Consider the following 23,108-nt stretch of genomic DNA (forward strand, 5'->3'; position numbering starts at 1 on the left):
CAATTCTCAAGGAAATTCAGGGAATAGTATTATTTATGTAACAAGTTTTCTTGTATTGGCCAAACTAGTGGTATAGTTGTGTTGGTCTTCACTAAAACCACATTATAATAATGATATATATACTGATATACAGGATGAGCGTCCTGGGGACACATGAAGTCTCAGGCATGAAAAAGACAGAGCAGTCACTTGGCTAAACATCAGTGGTAAATGGTTAATGTAAGGCACAGGGGCACTACCACCTTCCAATTATCTGGAAAAGGAAGGCTACTTCAACATGGTTAACATAAATTAACAGTGAAAACGGCCCCAATTATAACCTGCCTACTGCTAATTTCTCATATATACGCCATATAGGAGTGAATATTAATATAATTAGCCCCTATAGCCCACAAGGATTGTGACTGTAAAATGAGGGCAGTAGGTGAGTGAAGTTTTGAGTGAGTTTGTCTCTGCTGAACAATGGCTCTGTCCGAATACTTGGACGTACTGCTTTATAAGATAACACTGACAGAACACCATTTGTCTGGCCATTATTGTGTATTATTACTCCTCCTACTTATCCTCAATATTGTAATGTTGACTATCCGGATTTCAGTTGAGTGAGAACAGCAGGTACTGACAAGATCAGCTGGCAAGATTTCAGAATCCTCACAATACCACACACTACAGTGTCGTATCCGTAGTCCATCAGCACGAACTGGTAATCTAGATTTTTTTTTTTAATGCACTTTTTTATTCTGTGTTTTTAATTATTTATTATCACTATTATCTATGTATCTTTTAAGATGGTGCAACCATTGTTAGTGATTGTTTTGTGTTTTAGCCTAATGCTATCAGTATGTGCACTGCATTATCTTAACTTTTCTGTTTTGTCTGCCAAATGTGTGGCTGCAACTGGATGCCTCTAATTTCCTACGGGATTAATAAAATATCTATCTATCTATCTATCTATCTATCTATCTATCTATCTATCTATCTATCTATCTATCTATCTATCTATCTATCTATCTATCTATCTTCCTTCTTCCCTTTAAGCCTTGTTCCTTCAGTCGTCTGCTTATGGTCATTCTGGAGACTTTCTCAAATTCTGATCTAGCATTTTAATCTCTGCCTGAAGATCAGCAGTGGTCTTCCTTCTGTCTCCCGTACTTCAAATCTTGAGGTGCCTGACACCTGCTTTGGTTAGCTTTCATTTAAGAGCTTTTCCTTGGTGTATTTTGTAAGTACCAGTCTCTGCAATTCAGTCCAAGGCATACTTGACCACAATATCATGCTCTATATGTCTAAAAGACCATCCGGCGAAATGCTGTGCTTTCAGGGACCTTTAACAGTTTGGATGTTTAAAGGATAAAATCAGTCTTTAGATAAACTGCTCACAACTCCTATTCACCATATTCATACAATAAATCTATAATAAGGGTTTTCCAGAAGATACTGCCTCAATTGAATTTAGAACCAGTTAGAGAGCAAAAAACGTCATTATGACAAGTGGGCTAATAGACCCAGAGATGGCAAGTAAACTGATATTTATAGGTAAAATTAGTGGCCTTTTAAATTGAAAAAAATCATCAATTAATCAGCAGAATAATCGATAATGTAGATAAAACTCTAACTACACTGCTGTCACATGGCTGTTGACCAAAGGGAACCTGTGTTAGTGCAAAGTGTCATCAAAAACCCGTCTCCTAGAGCAACATCATCCTTTAAGACAAAAACTGTCCTGTTTCCATGGATATAGTACATTAGTGTTTGCCTTTGACTGCCATTTATGTCCGTTATGTGCCAGCATGTGAATGCTCTCGCTGTTCACTGTTCAGCAGCTGGAATGATGTGAACAGATCGCCTTGACACCCGCTAATGTAAGAGGACCGACTAGAGCTGATGATCACTGAATGATGGGAATATTAATAAAAGCTTGATGACACTCTTCATTGGCAATGACAATGATACTTCAGATGCCACTGACTGTAGGGAAGGTGATGCTTTCTAGTGAACAGAACAGATGACAGTATACTTCCCTTTGTTAAAAAGCCGAGGACTCTGATGTAACAGGATTTCAACTTTAATAATATATGAAGGTGTTGTGCTAGATCCAGTTGTCAGTATGAATGAACAATCTGTTCTGACTAGATTAGATATGGTTCATGGTTAGGATGTGACAATTCATTGATTTGTCCCAAACCGTTCAAGCACGGGACGATTGTTTTGATAGTATCGCCTGTGAATCACACAGTTACTATGAGAAGTCTAGGGATTCTGATTTGGGATAGACTGATTTTTGGCCCTGCCAATTATTTGGGGCTAGTACTTGATATGATATAGGGGGTCATCTTTGTACGACGTTGTCAACCTATGACATTTTGCTGCTACATCGGAACTGGTCACGGGCAGGTCCTCGGTTTATGATGTATGGCGTTTTGTTGTTATGTCGGATCTGGCTATGTGGAATTAGTTGGCGAGCGGAGCGGAAGAATAAGTCGTCACACTGCCCGATAAGACAGCTTTGTTTACATTCGCCGGTTGTATGCCACCTTGGATTGTGCTACATTCACTAACTTTTTGCCCTTCATTATGGCTCCCAAGCACAAGTCAGACTCTTCTGATAGCAGTGCTTCGAAGAAAAGGAAGTCATCTCCATGGAAGGGAAATTAGATATAATAAAACGCTCAGAACATGACTTTTCCAAAGAACTGATCAATATCATGATGCACGTAACGACTTTGTTTACATTTTTGCCAAAGTTCCATCTTATGGCGAAAAGCGACTTACATGTAGCGTAATCACTCTGTGGTTACACGTCACAAGTAACAACCAATAGCAGGGAAAGCAATGAAAGCTGCTGCATTTGCAGAGTGGAGCAGTTCCAGTGAACTAGTGAAGCTGTGTCTGACAGGTTAGGTAGCAGATACTTGTAAGAAGTTGTAAGAAACACCACTAGCATAATTTAGAACAGCCTGTTTCCCCATTAGTTGCAGCAACTAAGTTAGGCAGCAAAACAGTGTCTGGAAAACAATATGAAACAATGTTTAAGACATGGACCTTGTTAGGCAATAAAAGTGATGAATCAATCAAACAAAACAGTAGATGTAATTGCAGGAGACAAACTTATCAATCTCACAGCTATCAGATTAAAGTGTCCTAGTGTCCTGTGATGCTCTGACATCACCACTCTTATTTCTGTCATACATATTCAATTATAGTAATCCCCAGCAATGAAGTAGCATAATATGATTGACAGGTTATTTTCTGTCACATGTGGTTAATACATAACATTTAATGTACATTGGTTCCAGCTTTTGTTTATGTGTCTGTCTTGATTTCCAATAATCATTATTAGCTGTGGCCCTCGAAAACTCAAATTGATAAATCCTTAATTCTGACATCCAATTCAGCAAGTAAATGTTTATTTCCCTTAATGGTTTCCAGCTGTAATGCATTTTCTATGCAATTTTATTGATAGACATACGTGTTCAATGGACCTCAAAATCTGGTAGTTTTTTCCATCGACTCATGGGTGTGTAGATCTGAGGGCAATTAGCATACCACTTAATTATACAGATAACATAAATTACAGATGCACCTTGTTAAGCAAGCTAATCAATTAGTCAAAGCCTGATAGAAGATTAAATACAATGCTATGCTGAACAATGTTTGTTTTGTGTTTCTGGAGCATGTACCCAAGTTCAACTGTATTAAGTAAGTGTAATACAGTACAGAGGTCGATCGTCTATTGTGCGGGTTAGGTTCCAGAACACCCCGCGATAGGTGACAATCCCAGAAGTAGCGACCTTACATTTATTTTATCATTTATATATATTTTAAAGCTTTATAAACCCTCCCCACACTCTTGTAAACCTTTCCCACACTCTTATAAACATTTCCTATGCTCTTAAACACTTTCAGAGCAACGCTATGCGCAGCGATCAGATGTCGATGTGAAATGGACAAGGCAAGATGCTGAACGCATTCTGTACTGGGGAGATGGTGGAGACTGATGCTACGGTCGCTGAGTTAATCAGCGCCCAGCACTGCACGCAACGCATTTTATTTCGATTTAATATTCTTTGAATATGTTTTAATCATAATTTTTTATATTTTTTGTATATTGTTTTAATTTTGTAGGCTAGAAAGTGCTTATTTTACGGTAAAAATAATTAAAATAATAAATATATATAAAAATACATATACCGCAAAATCCCACAATATGGCGAAAAATTTGCGATACAAAATTAGACACAGTGAGACCACGACAAGTGAACCGTGATATGACAAGGGGCAACTGTACATTAATGAAACTGTCCAGAGTGGCACAGGTTCAGGTTAATGTTTATCTAAGTTAAATGTGATGTAAACAGTAACACTGACTTTCTAAATTGCTATTGTTGGTAACGGAGTGCCACGGATCAAGTGATACAGCAGAATGAACCCAAGTCTCAAGGTTAGCAGTTTGATCTTCAGCCCCTCCATGTTCCAAGTGTGTTTGTATGAATGGGTAAAATAAGAAACAAATTGTAAAGTACTATGGAGAACCTTGCTACGATTAAAAGGTACTATGTGAGGGCAGATCATTTCCATTTGACATTTACTAAACACCTGCTGTATTTTTTTAAGTTACATCTGCGAAAAAAGTGTACTTCCCACTCTCAAATTGTTAACCTGTTATTTGTGTAACTCTGTAGTTTATATATAAAATTATGCTGGCTAGGTAGGAATTACTTAAGAAGTTTATTACATTTTGTTAACAGATCCTTGGTTAATATGCACCACTGTCAGACATAGTAGAGTTTTGTGTTTCTGTGGATGTGTCACCCATGTACTCAATTTTGTGTCACTGATCAAAAGTTTGTTGGGGTTTTTTTTTTGACTGATGTGATAGTATTCACGGGAGTTTCTATTTTGGGGAATGTGTTTACAATATAGCCTTTGTAAAGTATTTATTTTGAATAGTCTTAAGAGAAAAATGTTCTACTTGTTAAATTACAAATAAAAAATAATGGAGAAATAATTCAATTACATATTATTTGACATTTAGGTGATATTGCAAAGGGGTGGACTCACTTCTGTAATATACTGTCAGTGCATGTAAATGTAGTCAACACTTAAAAGCAACAGATGTATAACTGCTTAATGTGCACACACATTCCAACTGTCCGTCACCGGAACTTACAGTTTATTTCAAAACTCAACAGCTTACTGAATATTTAATAACTTTTTAAGCCTATCAATAACATAAAGTGTGACTGCTACCTGTATGTGAAGCTAATGGCACTGCAGCAGGACTGGGAGATATGACAGAGAAAGTATCCATTATATGCAACTGTCCTGTGTAGGATAAACCACGTTTCTTCTACAGCAAATGTGTCAAACATGCAGCCCACAAGCCAAAACCGGCCCACCAGAGGGTCCGATCCGGCCCATGGGCCTACTTTGTAAAGTGTAAAAATTACAGAGAAGACATTAACTCCAAATTGTAAATTTGTAAAACTATAAATTTTAAATAATTCCAATAATTACAAGTTGTTTTGATCATAAAGTACATTACTAGATCGTTCATTGTTCCTATAGCCATTTTGTGTCTCATTTTTGTAAGACTTGGTCTTGTTTTTGTTCAGTTTTTTTGTCTTTTTATGTTTCCTTTTTGTCTCGTTTGTGTTTTTTCTCTTATTTTTGTCATAAAGTGTTTTTTGCTTTCTTCGTTGTTTTGAGCATCGTTTTCGTCAATTTGTGTTTTTTTTCTCGCTTGTGTTGTCTATTTTTGTCATTTTGTTTCTTTTTGTCATTTTTCATCTTGTTTTGTTTTTGTCACATTGTAACTTTTTGGTCAAAATTTTTTGTCTTTTTTTGTTTCGTGTCATTTGTCTCATTTTTGTCATTTTGTTTCCCACTTTTATCGTTTTATGTCTCGCTGTTGTAATATTGTCTTGTTTTTGTTGTTTTTTGGCTTTTTTTCTGACTTTTGTCATCTTGATCATAAAGTACTACATCATTCAGTTCCAGATACCTGTGACTAAAAGTTTTGTGCCTATTTGTAGATCTACTGTGATCTGTAAGTTGTAATGTGTAAATGATAAACTTGAGGCATAATGTTGTTGAAATTTACTTTTCCTAAGAAATTTTAGGTTGTTCATAATATTTTGCAAAAAGATAATTCTGTAAATGCAAACATTTTCAGAAAGCACTTTTTTGTACTAAAACAAAGGAAATATTTGGAGTTATTTTTATAGGTTATTATGCTGTGATTTTACTGGTCCGGCCCACTTGAGTTTGACACCCCTATGCTACAGTTTTACAGATAGCTTCTACAGGCAATCACTGCAGGTTAGGATTGCTTTCTCACAGGCAGACAACAGCAGAACTTTGCTATTCACTTCCCCACTGGTCTACTACGTACATTTATTGACCTTATAATCTGTAGGGAGAATCCAACCAAATCAAACATGGCTATCTGGACAAGACTCAATGTAAGGGGGTCACTCGTGACTCTGGATTCAGTTGTACCAGTTTTCTAAAGTTAGGGGCTGTAAAAGAAGTAAAACACCAGCAGAGAGAAAATATTAGCGCAGCTGTGTAACACGCTTTTCTATTGGCTGTCATGAAGCACAACAGGTGTAGCGACACTTCCTGAGCCGCCGCTGCTCAGCCTGAACCAGAGCTCAGTCCGGTCCAGGGGTTCAGGGACACATCAGCAAAACAACACGTCTAGTCTGGGTAGTTACATCATTTGAATAAAAAAGCAGGTCACCACGCTAGAGCGACTTCTTAAACGCTGGCAGTTCCAACGTCACTCATATAAGACACAACAGCGCCACTTACTCCGACATTTTCGCTCCTGCTCGGGTAGGAGACCAGTCTTCCTTCGCCTTTCACCGGCATTCTGCTTCTTTTCCAATCGGCTGACTAGGAGCTGTGTCGTCGCGGTTGAAGCCAAAGGCGTCTAGGCTGAGCAAGTCGTTGGCGTGGCTGCTTGTTTCTCAAATGAAGCATTTCTGTGTAAAGGCAGGCCAGCTCCGCCCTCGTCGCTGCCAGGGCTGAGTTCCTCCTGCAGCCAGCAGCTCAAAGAGGGGGGAGGTCCGTCCGAGCAGCGTAACAGCCGTCTGCTCACCCCGCCGCCATGCTACAGGAAACATGGACACTCGCAGCACCTGTTTCCTTCACTGGCAACCTTGTTTTATTGCAAGTCGTCTTTTAAAAATGTTGATAGCCCCGCCACACTGTGAGCTGTAGGTTAGCAGCTGTAGAACAGATATGTGGCCCGATGTTGAAATCTGTTTGTTAAAGCAGTCTGATTTAGCCGACGCCGAACCAAGCGTGACTTTCTCTTCCTTTACTACTTGCACTACAAGCGCATCTCATATCATTAGAATATCGCGGATAAGGACATTCTTCAAAATGAGAAAACACTGAGATTCCGAAAATGTTGAGAACTGACACATTAAAACTGCCAAGGATTTAGTTTTGTTAGTTTTTCTTTTAAACAATAGACAAAAAAATATATATAATTTGCTTCGCAGGTGGTTTATTCCAGCATCTGTTCGATTGTACAATGCCGCACTATAAACTCCACCATGTACTGTTTACTGCTGCACTTTTTTTCTTCCCCCATTTTAGACACGCTTCCTCCTACTTATGTGCAATAACTGATACCTCATCCTCTTGTATATAATCTTCTACATATTTATAAGAAAAAAATCATCTGTATATAATGTTTTTTCTGCAGTTTTTGCAGTGTGTTTCTTTTTCTTATCTATTCCTGCACTGCCTTTATACTTTTTCTTTGGAGCTGCTGTAATGGTGAACTTTCCCCACTGTGGGATCAATAAAGTTGATCCTTATCCTTATCCTTGTTTGTGTCTGTCTAATGCAGCCACGCCTTTTGAAACACGAAAAAGATTTTTCCACAAATATTTCATGCTAATATTTGAGATTGTGTAAAATTTTAAGGATGTCCGAAAACTTTTTTTCCACCAGTATGTTCTGTCAATACTTGGTCGGGTCTCCCTTTGCTAGAATTTCTGCAGCAATGCAGCGTGACATGGAAGTAATCAGCCTGTGACACTGCTGAGGTGTAATAAATGCTCAGGTTGCCTCGACTGCAGCCTTCAGCTCTTCTATATTGTTTTGGTCCCATTCTCCTCTTGACAACACATCACAGATTTTCTATGGTGTTCAGATCTGGTGAGTTGGCTGGCCATTCTGTCACTGTAATGCCATGGTCCATGAAGCATTTCTGAGTGGTTTTGGCAATGTGAAGAGATGCCAGGTCCTGCTGGAAAATAAAATCTGCATCTTCAAAGGCTCTTCAGCAGATGGAAGAATGTAGTGCTTCAAAACCTGCTAGTAGATGGCTACGTTGATTTTGGACCTGATTATACATAGTGACCAGCAACAGCAGATGACATGGCACCCAAATCATCACTGACTGTAGAAACCTCACATTGGACTGAAATCAGCTTTGATCCTGCGGCTCTCCACTCTCCCTCCAGACTCTGGGACTTTGATTTCCATAATAAATGCAAAATTTAATTTCACCTGAAAAGAAGACTCTGTTAGGAGTGACTTTACAATAGGACAAGGCCACTTGTAGCCCACTTCCTGGACATGTCTGTTATGGTGGCTCTGGATGCACTGGCTCCAGCTTCAGTTCACTGCTTGTCAATCTCTCTCAAACACAGAATTTGGGAGACGCAGTCTGAACACAGAGACACAAAACTGAGCACATATCTTGGATGATTTCTGGACTCATTTTCACTCATTTTTTTTTTAATTTAAGCTGTGAAAACTTTAACTCATTGGTAGCTTGGGGTGTTTTTGTAGGTGTTATTCTTATACAGGAGCCTTCAAAAATACAAATACAGAAATCACATAGTGATATGCTTTGATCTGTTACACTGGTTTACAAGCAAAATGCTTCCTGGATAAGAGTAGTGAAATTTTACCAACTTTTGGTCACTATTAAAGAAAAAATAAGTCAGAAGTGCCAATTAGCTATAGTTTTCAAGATACAGTATTAGGTCAAATTGTGAAATTTCTGGAAAATTAATGAGAAATCGAGTCCCATTTCAAATGGGAATATATTTCCCTAAGACATAATCAATTTCAAACAGTGATTCCAAACAAGAATACTATCATGTTGAATAGAAATTTGAATGAGCATCCTGTATTTGACACATTACTTGCAGAAAACCTGTGTCTTGAAAGTTAAGGTAATGTATTAATGTAGAGATATTTCTTGATCAGTAGCACGAGTTGACCTGTGGATTATAATTCCCATGCAGCCGTTTTCATAACTGAAAAGTTGCCAGGACCTCATATTTCTATGGAACTCTTATGTTTTTTAACTCTCGAAGCAGATATGCCTCGAAACTGTGTACACAATGCAGATAATTTCTGTTATATTTGTGGTGAGGTAACCTTTGCATTACAAAAGCAGACTCTAACAGCAATGGTGAGAAAAGCATACCATTTTTATTTTGGATGCAAAATAGGTGACCAGGACAAAAGCTGGGCCCCACATTATTGCTGTAACACGTGCATCAAATCTACGCCAGTGGCTCAACAAGAAAAGAAAATCTATGCCTTTTGCAGTTCCAATGATTTGGCGTGAACCAACAGATCACACTACTGATTGTTATTTTTGTATGGTACCCCCAGTTGCAAGTGGTATTTCCAGAAAGAAAAAATGGACAGTGCAATATCCAAATATTCCATCAGCTCTTCGCCCTGTGCCTCATGGAGAAGACCTACCAGTTCCTGATGCACCAGAATCTTACTCCTTAGACTCTGATGATGACCAAGATGATGATCAGGATGCAGCTAGTCCTGAGCCATCAACATCAGCTGATCCAGACTTCAGGCCGTCACATTCCTCTCCTGAACCACACTTTATATCTCAGAGTGAACTGAATGACCTAGTCAGGGATTTGGAACTGCCTAAGAGTAAAGCAGAGCTGTTGGGCTCCAGGCTGCAACAATGGAATCTCCTGGAGAGTGATGTCAGGATCTCTAGCTTTCGTGATTGCCAAAAAGGTCTGGTTGAGTTTTTTCTGATGGAAGGTGATCTGGTTTACTGCAACGATATCAATGGCTTGATGACAGCCCTTAGCATCACTCATGATCCAGATGAATGGACACTGTTTATTGATTCATCCAAAACAAGTCTTAAAGCAGTTTTACTCCACAATGGAAATGTTTTGCCATCCATTCCAGTTGGTCATGCCGTTCATATGAAGGAAACATACGAAAATATGAAACAGCTCTTAAGGTGTATAAAGTATGAGCAACATCAGTGGCAGATTTGTGGAGATTTGAAAGTGGTTGCACTCGTACTTGGGCTACAGGGTGGATATACAAAGTACTGCTGTTTTCTATGTGAATGGGACAGCCAAGCCAGGGAATCTCACTATGTTAGGAAAGACTGGCCGCTACGACAGTCCTTGGAGCCAGGAAAGAAAAATGTCCAACACTCACCCCTTGTTGATCCCCAGCATTTGTGCAATAAAACTTTAACATTAAATATCTTGAAAAGAGTAGCCAACTAAGACTTTTAATGTTTGTTTTTCACTTAATTGTATCAAATTACATAAGATTTAGCAAGTTTTATTTCTGAAGCAGAGACTTCCCAAAATTTTGTAGACCAGTGTTATTTCACAGAAAATGTTACAATTTAACTGATGTGCACAGACTAGAACAAGTACTGTACAGTTAAGATTTTGGTTATTTAGGCAATAGATGAAGAGTAAAGGGGGGCTGCACAGTGGCGTAGTGGTTAACACTTTCACCTTGCAGCTAGAAGAACAACTTCTGGTTGGTGTCCCCGCCTTCCCAGGATCTTTCTGCATGGAGTTTGCATGTTCTCCCTGTGCATGCGTGCGTTTTCTCCGGGTACTCCAGCTTTCTCCCACAGTCCAAAAATATGCTGAGGTTAATTGATTACTCTAAATTGCCTGTAGGTGTGAATGCAAGCGTGCTTGTTTGTCTTTATATGTAGCCCTGCGACAGACTGGGGTGCCCTACCTTTGCCCCAAGTCGGCTGGGATAGGCTCCAGCCCCCCCCCCCAAGACCCTAATGAGGATAAAGTGGTGTATAGATAATGGATGGAGGAAGAGTAAAGGGGGAAAATTCACTCATAGGCAAAGCATCTATAGTTAATGTAGTATGTAGTGCATATAGTAGTATTTGTGATTTCAATACACTATTCTGTCCATGTGTGATAATACTTTGTAGAAAAATTTATGGTACAATAAACTGTTTTCATTGTTTCTAGGCTACCTGTTACCACATTTTGGTAGTTTAATAATTGGAAAAGTGATACTATAATACATGCACATACACAAAAATGTTAATCCTGTGCATACCTTCCCTGAAACAGAGAAAAAAAAATCTCCCGAACAGAGAAACTTGATACAACTGAAAAATATTTGAAGTTAAATAAACACTAGAGCATCTTCTGTGCGGCTTTCTGAAAGTACAGTTAGCACATTCGCTTTAACCTCTGCAGTTCACGTACTTGAGAATGTTGCAGTGGACAATCCGGTCCTGTACGTGTTCCACCAGGTCTATGCTCACTTGGCTGAACAGGGTGGATATGTGAAGATCAGCATGTCATTAAAAAAAATATATCCATTCAAGACCATCTCCCAAAATGGTTTTCAAATTTAGGATTCGTGTTTTTCATTATAAGTGTTCTTTGTATTGTCTGCAGTATTGATTTGGTTGACAAAAACAATGATATATACAAGTGATGGCACTCATTCAGTGAGTATGTGTGTAGTTAAACTACTAAGTCATTGGTGAAGAGCTCCTCCCCTTGTCATTACACCCACAGTCTACTGAACAGGAATTTCCCTGCCAAATTGCACAGCAAACTCACCAAGTGTGTGCTGTAACATAGCCTTTGCCTGTGCTCTGACAAGGTAGCCCACATGTTTCAGACAGATCATTCCTCATCAGCCTTAACGAGTTTGACTACAGTCCTAGCAGCTGAGAGCCACCAGTTCCATCACTATGAATCACAGAGAAACAGCTACATCTAGAGGCCACTAAGGCAAATGACTTGATCAGCCAATGATAAGTTAAAAAGTAAAGCATTCAACAGACTTTTAGTATTATTTTGACATTAAAAATAGCATTAACTATTTTCAGTGGCTGGTTAAAAGTTTCCAGTGGTGTGCAGTAATTATCATAAGAGCCTGTTGTGTTTTAAAAAAGAAAATTCACTCACACTAACATATTGTGGGATATAGCAACCACAGAAAGGAAACATCAATGTCATTCTTCAAAAAAAAGAGAATTTTGGAGGCTTAACATGAGGAGTAGGCAAGACCATTTGAACCTTTCCTTACCTTAAACCTCCACTAGGGAATTATCAGTGTGATTTATGCACTCGGTGCACTTTCACATACACGTGTATCACACCCACCCACCAAATAACAGGAAAAATTACAACAGCAAGAGATTCTAACTTGTTATATAAGAAACACCATCTATGGGTGCCCAGGTGGCTCAGCTGGTTGAGTGGGTGACCCATAAACAGGACTACAGTCTACATAGTGTATACATTATAGTCCCCAACACAGCGGTCTGGGTTCCATTCCAGCTCCTGGCTCTTAGCTGCAGGTCTTCCCCTCATTCTTCTCCCTACTTCCCTGTCTGCCTCTCTACACTAACCTGTCAAATAAAGCCAAGAGAAGGCCAAAAATTTTTTTAAAAAGAAATACCATCTATCTTATAAATACCCATGTGGTCTAGCATTGGTAGGAAAAATGCTAAGCGCATTACAAACCAGGATAGCAGCTGCATCCACAGCCAGGACCAGTGGAACACACTGACAGTGCCTTTCATATAAGCAATTCACAGAGTGGCCTCTCTCAGATAGACTGACATCAAACATTTAAACACCCTCATACTCTAAAGAGAAAATCTTAGTGTTTTTACTCTCCAGACCCTCACATCTAGAGTACGACTTCAAACAATAAAATGATGGTATTATCACAGCGGTACTCCTATGCCTATAGATATGTAAAAGTTAGGTTTTAATAAATAGAACAGCTTTGTTAAAATTTACGATAACTTCTCTTTTGGTCTTTTAGGTGTGAGGTTTGTTTGTTTTTGTTTTTATGTGTGGATAATGTAGAATTTGTTGTATGGAAATCTGACCCTGCCTTTACCATGTTCAAAAGTTTGGGTCACTTAGAAATGTCCTTATTTTTGAAAGAAAAGCAATTTTTTTTAATGAAGATAACATTAAATGAATGATAAATCCAGTGTAGACATTGTTAATGTGGTAAATGACTATTCTAGTTGGAAACAGCTGATTTTTAATGGAATATCTCCATAGAGGTACAGAGGAACATTTCCAGCAACCATCACTCCTGTGTTCTAATGCTACATTGTGTTAGCTAATGGTGTTGAAAGGCTAATTGATTTTTAGAAAACCCTTGTACAATTATGTTAGCACATGGATAAAAGTGTGAATTTTCATGGAAAACATGAAATTGTCTGAGTGACCCCATACTTTTGAACAGTAGTGTATGTGTGATACTTCTTTGCTTGGAATTTATTTCATTTCTTTATTTATTTGGATGGGACAGTGTATATTAATGAACAAACAATCTCATAATAGTTTACACAAGGCTTCAGTAAATAAGCCGGATTTAGCACAAGGCTAATTTCCATCCACTGTCCCACACATAAAAGGAAAACATACAGGGTTACAGACATACAAAAAAACAATATAGTAAAACAAAGACAATGATGATGAATCAATTCTGACTTGGTTAAACTTACCCTAAAGTGCTATTATTTTAATAAAGTGCTTTCTAGGCATAGCCTGTTATAAAATGCTTATAGTAAAAGTGCCTAATTTTAAAGTACCTGATTTTGTCAGTGTTCACAAGTTTGACTGTTAATCAGCCATGCCTTATACTGTCTTTTAAAACTGACAAAGGTGGAGCTTTCTCTGATAGCTATAGGTAGAGGATTCCAGAGAATTTAAATATTAATACTTTGTGCATGTTATCACCCTGGGTGTTTCAGATATGTAACTACACCTGATACCATAGAGCTTGTCAGCCTATTGGGGTGCATAATATACAGACATGAGGATAGTTTTTTATTGTTCATAAAAACAACAGAAACAACAAAAAACAACCTTTTGCCTTACTAGGTACAAAGTGGGATCAAAACACTGCAAGTCAATACAATTTTTGTGGCATGGAGTAAGTGTGTACAATAACCCCTTTCTTCTTCGAAGTGGCATATATGCTAGAACATCAGTCCACTCCTGTAAAACCTGTGGATATAAACGTGTTAACTGTGTGCTATCCATCACATTTTTAATGACACCAACAAATAAAACTCTCCCTGCTAAATAACAATATTTTCATTTTGTTACATACTCATTTAATCCATAGGTGTCAATTTAAAAAAGTTACATTGAGGTACTTAAGGACAAAAATGTCAACATCAAAAAGACAGAAATGCCAGAAAAAAACATTACATATTAATAAATGGGTGTATTATGAAAAAAAGAAAAATTTTACTGGTAAGGAGTTACATGTGATGGTGTGAGGCAAAGCCCCAGGCAGCACTGCAGTAAACAGTAAGTTAGAAATAAAACAGATGACATAGGTGTGCTGAAGTTTTTGTGAGAGTCTGACAGACCTACAGTAGTGTCCAGGTGTGTGTGTTGGTGGAATACCTGGTGATGACAGCAAGGCATGCACACACATAGAGTGTGGGGATGCTGGGAGTGCAGGTAGTGTATGTTTAAGCCATCCAAGCGCCTCAGAACACACACCTCTGAGCTGTAACACTCCCTACAAGGAAACACCAGGGTCAGCACTGTCTCAGTCTTACAACTGCACACACATGTGCAAGCACACGTGCAAACACACATACACAGAGATATGGACAAATTACCCTAAAAGAGTAAAGTTCATATTAAAGTTACTATATCATCTAAAAGGGCAATAAAGTATCAAATCAAACACATTATGAAATGAAGTGTTTGGGTTTTTTAATGGAGGTATTGAAGCATGTTTTTTCCTTTGCTAAGCTGTTTCATCTCGCCATTTTAAGAAGAATGTAAATATAAATACGTTCATGCTGATGTGAGATTACTCAATATAAATAAATGTTGTTTCAAAAGCACAGCTCAGTTTGTTTTTCCGTAGGAAGCTAAAGTCCTTCAAAGTCTACAGCAAGCTTTTAAATGTTTTGAAACCAAAACTTTGGTGTATGTCTTTAGGTCATTTGTTTTGATATTATCTGCACTTTCAAACTTAAATATGTAAAGTGTATAAAAATTTTTTTAAAAATCTGTCATCTCCCTCTATAACAGATGGGAGCTCTGCTAGACATTATTTTGTGTCCTTCACTCTTTCTTCTGTATATCAGTGACCTTGTTTGTGAAAATATTCTAATGTCAATAATACCATGTTTTTTCTTTTTATTTCAAAGCCCCATGTCATCAACTCAAAACTCTGTTCTGATTCTTGACTGTTTACACAACTGGTTGAAATGTACCCATCTAATGATCAGTGTCTATAAAACAGAATGTAAGGTATACCTCAGAAGTGTGTAAAAGTAAAATGATTTGAATTTGTATCACTTTATAGCATTAGATTGCTTCTTCCTGCCGAGCAGAGTAGATCACTGCCCTTTTCAATAATTTTCATCAAGAGACATTAACTATCAACAATGTTGTAGTTGCCAGGAAAAGATCCTGTTGATACGCACAACAATGTTAAGTACATTAAATAATTCATCTAAATCTGCAAGGTAACATGACTTGGTTTCATACTCTCTTTCTTATACATTATGTGAGCCTGACTACTGGATAAACTCCTCTCACCCTGTTTTCTCTTCTTGCTCAGTAAAACTCCCTCCTTTATATGCTATTTCTCTGATCCTATATCACAAGATTCACTTATGACTAAATATTCTAATACCAGTTTTGGTTTGGTGTGATTACACAAAACCAAAAACTCACATTACACAGAGTAACCACCTTGGGCATATTGACACTAATGTTACTACACTGATGTGGCAGTACCACAAACCTTTTATCTATCCATTAGCTAGACCCACTTAACCTTAAAAGTGTGTCTGTTTCGGCTGAGATTGGGCAAGAGGCATGGTAATCCTTGGACAGGTCGATCAAATAATCACAGCGGTACAAAAAAGCTTAGTATACAATTATATCATACATTTAAAATGTGTTTTATAAATAACAAATACAGCCTATCCCAGCTGAGTTGGGGTGAAGGCAGGGAACCCTGGACAGGTCACCAGTCTATCACAGGGCTACACATAGAGACAAACAAGCACAGTCACACCTACAGACAATTTAGAATCACCAATTAACCTTAGCATGGAGGTCAGGGTTTTTGGACTGTGGGAGGAAGCAGAAGTTCCAAGAGAAAACCTACGCATGGGCAGGGAGAACATGCAAACTCCATGCAGAAAGATCCCAGGTCCAGGCCGGGACCCGACCCAGGGATCTTGTAGCTGCAAGGCAACAGTGCTAACCACTGAACCACTGGACAGCCAGCATCAGAGTTATTAACCAAAAACTTTGATAGCTCATTGTTAACTCTGACCACCTGCTTCCTCCCCTACACGAAGTCCAAGATCCACTGACACAAGGATGCTTGGAGTTCCACACAAGTTTACCTTACCACCTGCACAGTGTAACTGTAATAATCACTGAGCTGCAATCAGCAAGTAAAACAGATATTTGTTATGCAATAAAGAAGACATATTCTAAATGTCACTTGCAGTTTTCTGTAGTATGGCTGGGCAAATGGTTCAGTGGGTCAATGACTAATATAGTCACACACCATTAAGCAAACCAACAAGTGGTTCATAGTAATCAACAGAACTGGCTACAGCTTTAAACAACGCTGCTGTTAAAGTGTATAAGTTTGTTATGACAACTACTAGGAGTGATGGGGAAGAAAAATCAATAAGCAGTTATGGGAATTGTCATTCCTTCTGTGAATGTATCTGTGGGTCTCTTAGATCAAACAAGTTACAGATTTCATTATTGTCATTTTTTTTGCATAATGGTATGACTGCATAAAAGAAGTGAAAGTAAATGACTTGTCTATTCAAATCTTTTTAAACAGACAAAGCAGGGAATAACAGGATGTCTCCTACATCACCAAGAACCTGACAATAGTCACAAAGTGTCAATCCTGCAGTAACCACACCTTTGGAGAAGGGTTTGCCTTCTTCACTGTGGTCTGACTTTCTTCTACTCCTAACATCCAGACCTTTCTACAGAAGAATAAACTGAACAGTTTTAGATCCTACAATTAAGTACATCTGGACTCAGTCTATGATACCAGGTCATCAGAACAAGCATTGAAGAACACCTCACTTCTGAAGTGTTTGTGAAGAACATGCACACACAAGACACAAACACCGTCCTTCTGTTTGTCACAGCTATAAAAGACAAAGAGACTTTTTTCCTAAGCATGTATAATTCTAAAGTCTTACTTTTCTTATTGTTCAATGCATATGCTTGTGTTCTTAGTTATATTAGAAGTTTACTTTCATGTACAGTATCCTGAAATTCCACAATTTGTGTGCATATTTCCCCTTTTTATCTGATATCAGAAACTGTGAGATAAGCATATATATAATGTCATGTTTGAAGCAATTTTAATCACTTTTAGAGGTGTTTAGATCTGTAATCATTGTAGATATTTAACAATTGCATTTGTTTACGAAATAAACTTAGATTAAGTTCTAAAGGTATTTGGTCTCTGACCTCGTCTGAACACTAAAGTTCAAGAACACCACATGGGATGAATACATCCAACATTGGTTAAATGCTGATCTGATTATGGCACTAAATAACTTTCAATATAAATGAAAGTCACTATAATTGTGGCCTCTTTTTATTATTGAACTTGGGTTTGTTTTTCTTTGTTTTACCTAAAATTGGGGTTTCTTGCATTAAGTTTTACAATGTCCGTGTGCAAACAATTTCTTCACAACTGTGAGCTTTGACTCTTAAGCCCCTTTCAGACGTGTAACATGGAACATTGTTTTTTTTTCATCAGTCTGTAAAAATGAGTTAATTTAGCCCCTTTCACACACAGGTAACTTCTCCGTTAATGTTCATCACAGCTGCATTCACACATACCACCCACAGAGAGCTCCCCGGTCAGCACCTGATATTTGTCTTTCATGTTTAACTAGTCAATACTTAGTGTATGTATACGTTATCAGGTGGTAAACAAAGGTAATTAAATGAATTGAATACCACCAAACCTCCTGTTTGTAGCTCTTCTGCTGATTTTAATTTTGGACAGCAGTGGGCGTATTGTTGTTGTTGTTTTAATGCGGTAGTGTTGAGGTGTGTTTTGAGGTCAAAGTTTAAGATACAGGTTGTTCTAACAGAGATGGCCACGGATCGGGGTGGTAAGAGAATATAATTGATCCTATGCTATGTAAGGCTTTATTTATGACATATAGTGACAGAATGATACATTTTTATGTTATTTGCATTAAAAAAGGGGGGAGGAGTTATGTGACGATCGGCGTAGGTTTGGCTTTCTGTGCACAGCATTACTCAAAACGGAATGACAGATTTGGATGAAATTTTCAGGAAAGGTCAGAAATGACACAAGGACCACCTCATTAGATTTTGGCAGTGATGCGCTTTATAGTAGATCCACGGATTTGTTAAAGACAGTGGCACAGCGTCACTGTAACGATGACAACAAGTAAATGTATTGTGATCCTACTACAAATCCACCGCTGCGGAGTTATCAGGGCTTATCTGTTGGAAATTATACAACGACCGAGCAGCCTTGGTGAAGTACTGCGCTCCCTGAGTGCTCTTCTTGTTTATTTGTAGCAGAAGTTATTAAATACTTTGTGTATAATTACTGTCGGTTCTACCATGTATGTCTGGAACAGGAGGTCAATGAAACTAGACTTCACAACTTCTGACTATGAGACTGATCAATATAAACAGATTTAAGAATAATTTATTAATATTCAATCTGAAATATTAAAAATGAATTACCAGATTACACAACTGGTCAAAAGTTTTAGAACGCCCTAATTTTTCCAATTTTGTATTGAAATTCAAGTAGTTCAAATCCAATGAATAAATTGAAATGGTACTACGAAGGTAAGTGGTGAACTACCAGAGGTTAAAAGAAGAGGTAATGTTGCCCAGAACAGAAAAACAATGTACATTTCAGAATTATACAAAAAAGGCCTTTTTGTGAGCGACCTGTGCAGAATGAGAGGGACCCTGAACCAAACTGGCTACCACAGCGTTCTGCAGCACCATGCAGTACCCTCTGGTATGTTCCTGGTTGGTCAGAGGTTCATCCTACAGCAATATAATGACCCAAAACATAAGTCCAAGCTATGCCAGAACTACATGAGGGAAAAAGAACAAGATGGTAAGCTTGAAAACATGGAATGACCAGTACAGTCTCTAGACTTAAACCCCATGGAGATGGTTTGGGATGAACTGGACAGAAGAGTGAAAGCAAAGCAGCCTACAAGTGTCACATTTATGGGAACTTCTGCAACAGAATTGGGAGGAATTTCCAGAAGAACACGTGATTTCAGATTTTAGATTTAGAAACTGAAAGTGCATCATAGACACATACACATCAGACACATATCCCCCGCAGCACAACGTTCTTTTCACTTTCTAAATTACTGTTAGCAGAACCGTTAACATCGATCCTTGAAGGATTCGTTTTAAAAAAATGAGTTCATGCTATTTGTCATGGCCTCCACCTCTGCCTAAGAAGCAGTTCTCCCCTCTTTCCCCCTTCCCTTATTGGGGCATAAATGATGTGTGTGCATGTTTCCTTTGGATAATCAGGTGAACAAGGATACCTGCAGCAGGGAGTGGTTTCACCTATCCATTGCTATCACCTGCTATGAAAGAAGGGCTTGAATCATAACTTCACGCTGGGCCGTTGTACTACTCACCATCAGTCAATTCAGGCCAGCTTAACTCTCATTCCACTCTGTTGCCTTGCTTACACTAATGTGTTACTCTTCTTGTGCCTAGTTCTCCACTCTGCACCCTGAAGATCCACAGTACAGGATTCGCCCAGCCATGCCATCATCTTCCTCACTGATCACATTCCTCAGACCGCTCTCCCTAGAACTGCCAGCTAAGTAGTAGTTTCGTAGTGTGAGCACTGTCGCTAGTATTATTGGGCTCTTGTGCTTAAACTCATTGTGTAGTCATGCCAGAATAGTGTGTCTTGCTGTTGTGTACTGCAATGTAGCTTCCTGTTTGTTAGCGTTGTTTGATGATAGCCGTGCCACGCTGTGCATTTGCTTCAGGCTCCATTTACTGTGTATTGCCGTCCTGTACCTCCTACTCCCAGTAAGTTTCCTAGCTCTGTGTTACTCGGCTCCAGTTAGTTTCCTTGCCTTGATGAATTTAGATTGTCATGATTAAGTCTGTACAGCTTTTTGTATTTGTGTTTTCTGTCTAGTGTCCCTTGTGGGTAGTTTTCCCCGACTGTGTTTTACTGGACTTGTAGTTTCCTGTCATTTCTGCAGTCACTGGACCTTGTCTGCCTTTCCATGCACTTTGTTCCTGTAAACTATTTAATTGTACAATAAACTGTTAAACTGTTATTCTGCCTGCTGTGTCTTCTCTGTCTGCACCTGGGTCTGTGGGTATCACACTGTCACACTACTGCCTTGCAAGGCTGTCAGGAGTTGGGTTTCAAGGGGTATGATCAGAGTGAGAATTTGGCAATTAATAGAATTTTGTGGGAGGTAATTAATTTAAGATTAAAGTAGATGTGGCTCCATTTTCTGTGTAGCAGACAGTCAAAACTACCAATATTTCCTACCAAGTGTCATGTGCTCCACTGCAGCCTAGTTCACAGCCTCTTCCCCTGTCCCTTTCCTTTTCTCCACCCATCTCGGCGTGCTTGGTCTGTTTGTGGGTGTTAAATACATGAGTGCAGACAACTGTGCTGGAGACCAGGTCACCCATCACTCGTTATCCCAATCTCCCATAAAAGCCTGGTTTAGAGCACTACTGCTTCTCTACACCTGAGCTGAGAGAACAATAAATTGCTATAACTGTGTGAAGCTCATGTACTCAGAGTGCAGTTTCTTTTTTGTTCTATCCTTAGCTTACATTACGATGCATTAGAATAGAATAAAGAATACATGTATGGCCCATCCAAGGCAGTAAAATGTTTTTTGGTTTTATCCAGGAAAACAAACATTTCCATAAGATTAACAAAAAAAAAACATGACAGGACAAAAACATCAAATTTCCCATTGTACTACAGTGATATCCATTGTGTACACAGTCTCATATTTAATTTTACTGTAGTTTTTTCACAACAGTAACTGCAATTTTCTCGCCGTTGCAGTGTCTTTTCCATCTAGCTAGGACCTGGATCACTGGGGACAGGTATGTCCGATGTGGGCTGACAGAACTACAGGAACATAAACATGACTCTGTGGTTGTTTCTCATGTTTACCATATCTGTAAGTTTTACTATATAGTAAAAAATGTGTTGCACGCTAGATTCAGCTCCCTCTCTTCATAATACACAGGTGTCTTGTGGCTGTTAAGTATTTACTCTTCACTGTAAGCTGTGCAACACATTATTTATTTCAGCCATTTAGTACAGTCTTTTACAAATCTTTCTAGTTCACTATTGTTAATTGTATGTTAATTGGTAAATGTGTTTATTTTTCTATACTGCATATCTGCTATAAATTTTAACAATAGCAACATGTACTCTATATTGCAATTATACACCAACAGCAGAAATGAAGTCAAAGACAAAAATGGAACCTGTGAATACTAAGAACAGAGAATGATAAACTTGCTGGAAGAGTTTCTCTGTGCTTCCATCAGATGAAGCTGAAGTGGAAGTGGTTCACTGAAGATGTCGTCCATGCAGTGTCCTCCTTCACAACCAGATGAACAGCACCATAAGGTTTTCCTTGTTTTGGCACTGCCTATTCATTTTCACGTGGATACCTTTTTAATTATAGTAAAAGATAAACACTTAGGTTAAGAAGTGGTGATCACAATGAATTATATACAGTAAATATAGCAGCTTGTCAGGATCAGTGCATGACTGTGTGCCTTGGCTGAGGACTTGTATATGAACTTGCAGCACTTAATTAGCTCCTCCATGACTAATGTTTTCTGTATGATGTATATTTTACATATAAACTGATGTCTACCTTTTTGTGATGTGATTTTTTTGTGAATGAACAGCAGATGTAAATAGAAATTGTAAAATGCGTATGACTCATCTTGAAGCAGTCCCAAGACCGAGTATCAGACACACCTAAGATGCAGAAAGACATCACAGTGTCAGCATCAACAACAGAGGCTCATTTCAAAATAATACTGGAAATATTTCCTGTTTCCTATATATTTTTGTAGCACTTAAAGAAAGAAAGGCTGCAGTCAGTTCAAAATTGAGTGAGAGATTTTTATTCTCCAGCTTATCTGTGCTGCAATTGAAATGTTATATTTAGCCGTTATGTCAGTACTACTTTGATCATGTTATGGGAGTTTATTCTTCTCATTTACATTGTAGCAGAAAAGTATTACAATGTGTAAGTTAGTTTTAGTTCTCCATCGAACTTCAGAAAGAATGCCTATGATAAACAATGATACCGTATATCTACTGTATTCACTTATTTGCATCCTCTAATAAACATGCAAGTGTCAATATGTGAGGCACCTATGAACTGATGATCTGTTTTCAAAACGTAGTAAACTTACTGCCTACAGTTTTTCCTGTCCAACAGGAGACTCTGATATCTACATAGTCTATGATTTACAGTTTGTCATTAAACAACCAGCTGTGCAACAACATGTTAACATTAGACAATTTCTCAATTTCTCAACAATCTCTAACAATTGGAGTGTTGCTTAACCATTTTCTCCGGTTTAGCTTTAGAGACAGATATTCAGGACTACTGACAACGCGGGACGTTACAGTTACTGTGTTAATCACATTTAAGTTTCCTAAACATTACATTAAAAAATCTTAATGACCTGTGGAAAAAAATGTCTTTCTTTGACTTTTTGCTATGATTAGAATTGGTGTCTAAT

The 23,108-nt window shown here is 38.2% G+C and overlaps 1 protein-coding gene across 2 annotated transcripts in view; it reads right to left on the reverse strand.

The window, feature by feature from the left end:
• The window catches only part of LOC111579322 (tight junction protein ZO-2-like), a 138,857-nt gene that overhangs the window by 96,961 nt on the left and 18,788 nt on the right, over positions 1–23,108 (reverse strand). Inside the window, exon 1 of one of the 2 annotated variants that reach the window (XM_055011575.1) lies at positions 6,817–7,129. The exons of the other annotated variant lie outside the window; for it this stretch is intronic. Within the exon in view, the coding sequence (XP_054867550.1) occupies positions 6,817–6,876 (60 nt within the window). The 5' untranslated portion in view covers positions 6,877–7,129. Of the gene's footprint in view, positions 1–6,816; positions 7,130–23,108 lie in introns of those variants that run through there. 2 annotated transcript variants of the gene reach the window in all.

Source organism: Amphiprion ocellaris, chromosome 6 (genome assembly GCF_022539595.1).
Source record: "Amphiprion ocellaris isolate individual 3 ecotype Okinawa chromosome 6, ASM2253959v1, whole genome shotgun sequence".
In the NCBI taxonomy this organism is placed as follows: Eukaryota; Metazoa; Chordata; class Actinopteri; family Pomacentridae; genus Amphiprion; species Amphiprion ocellaris.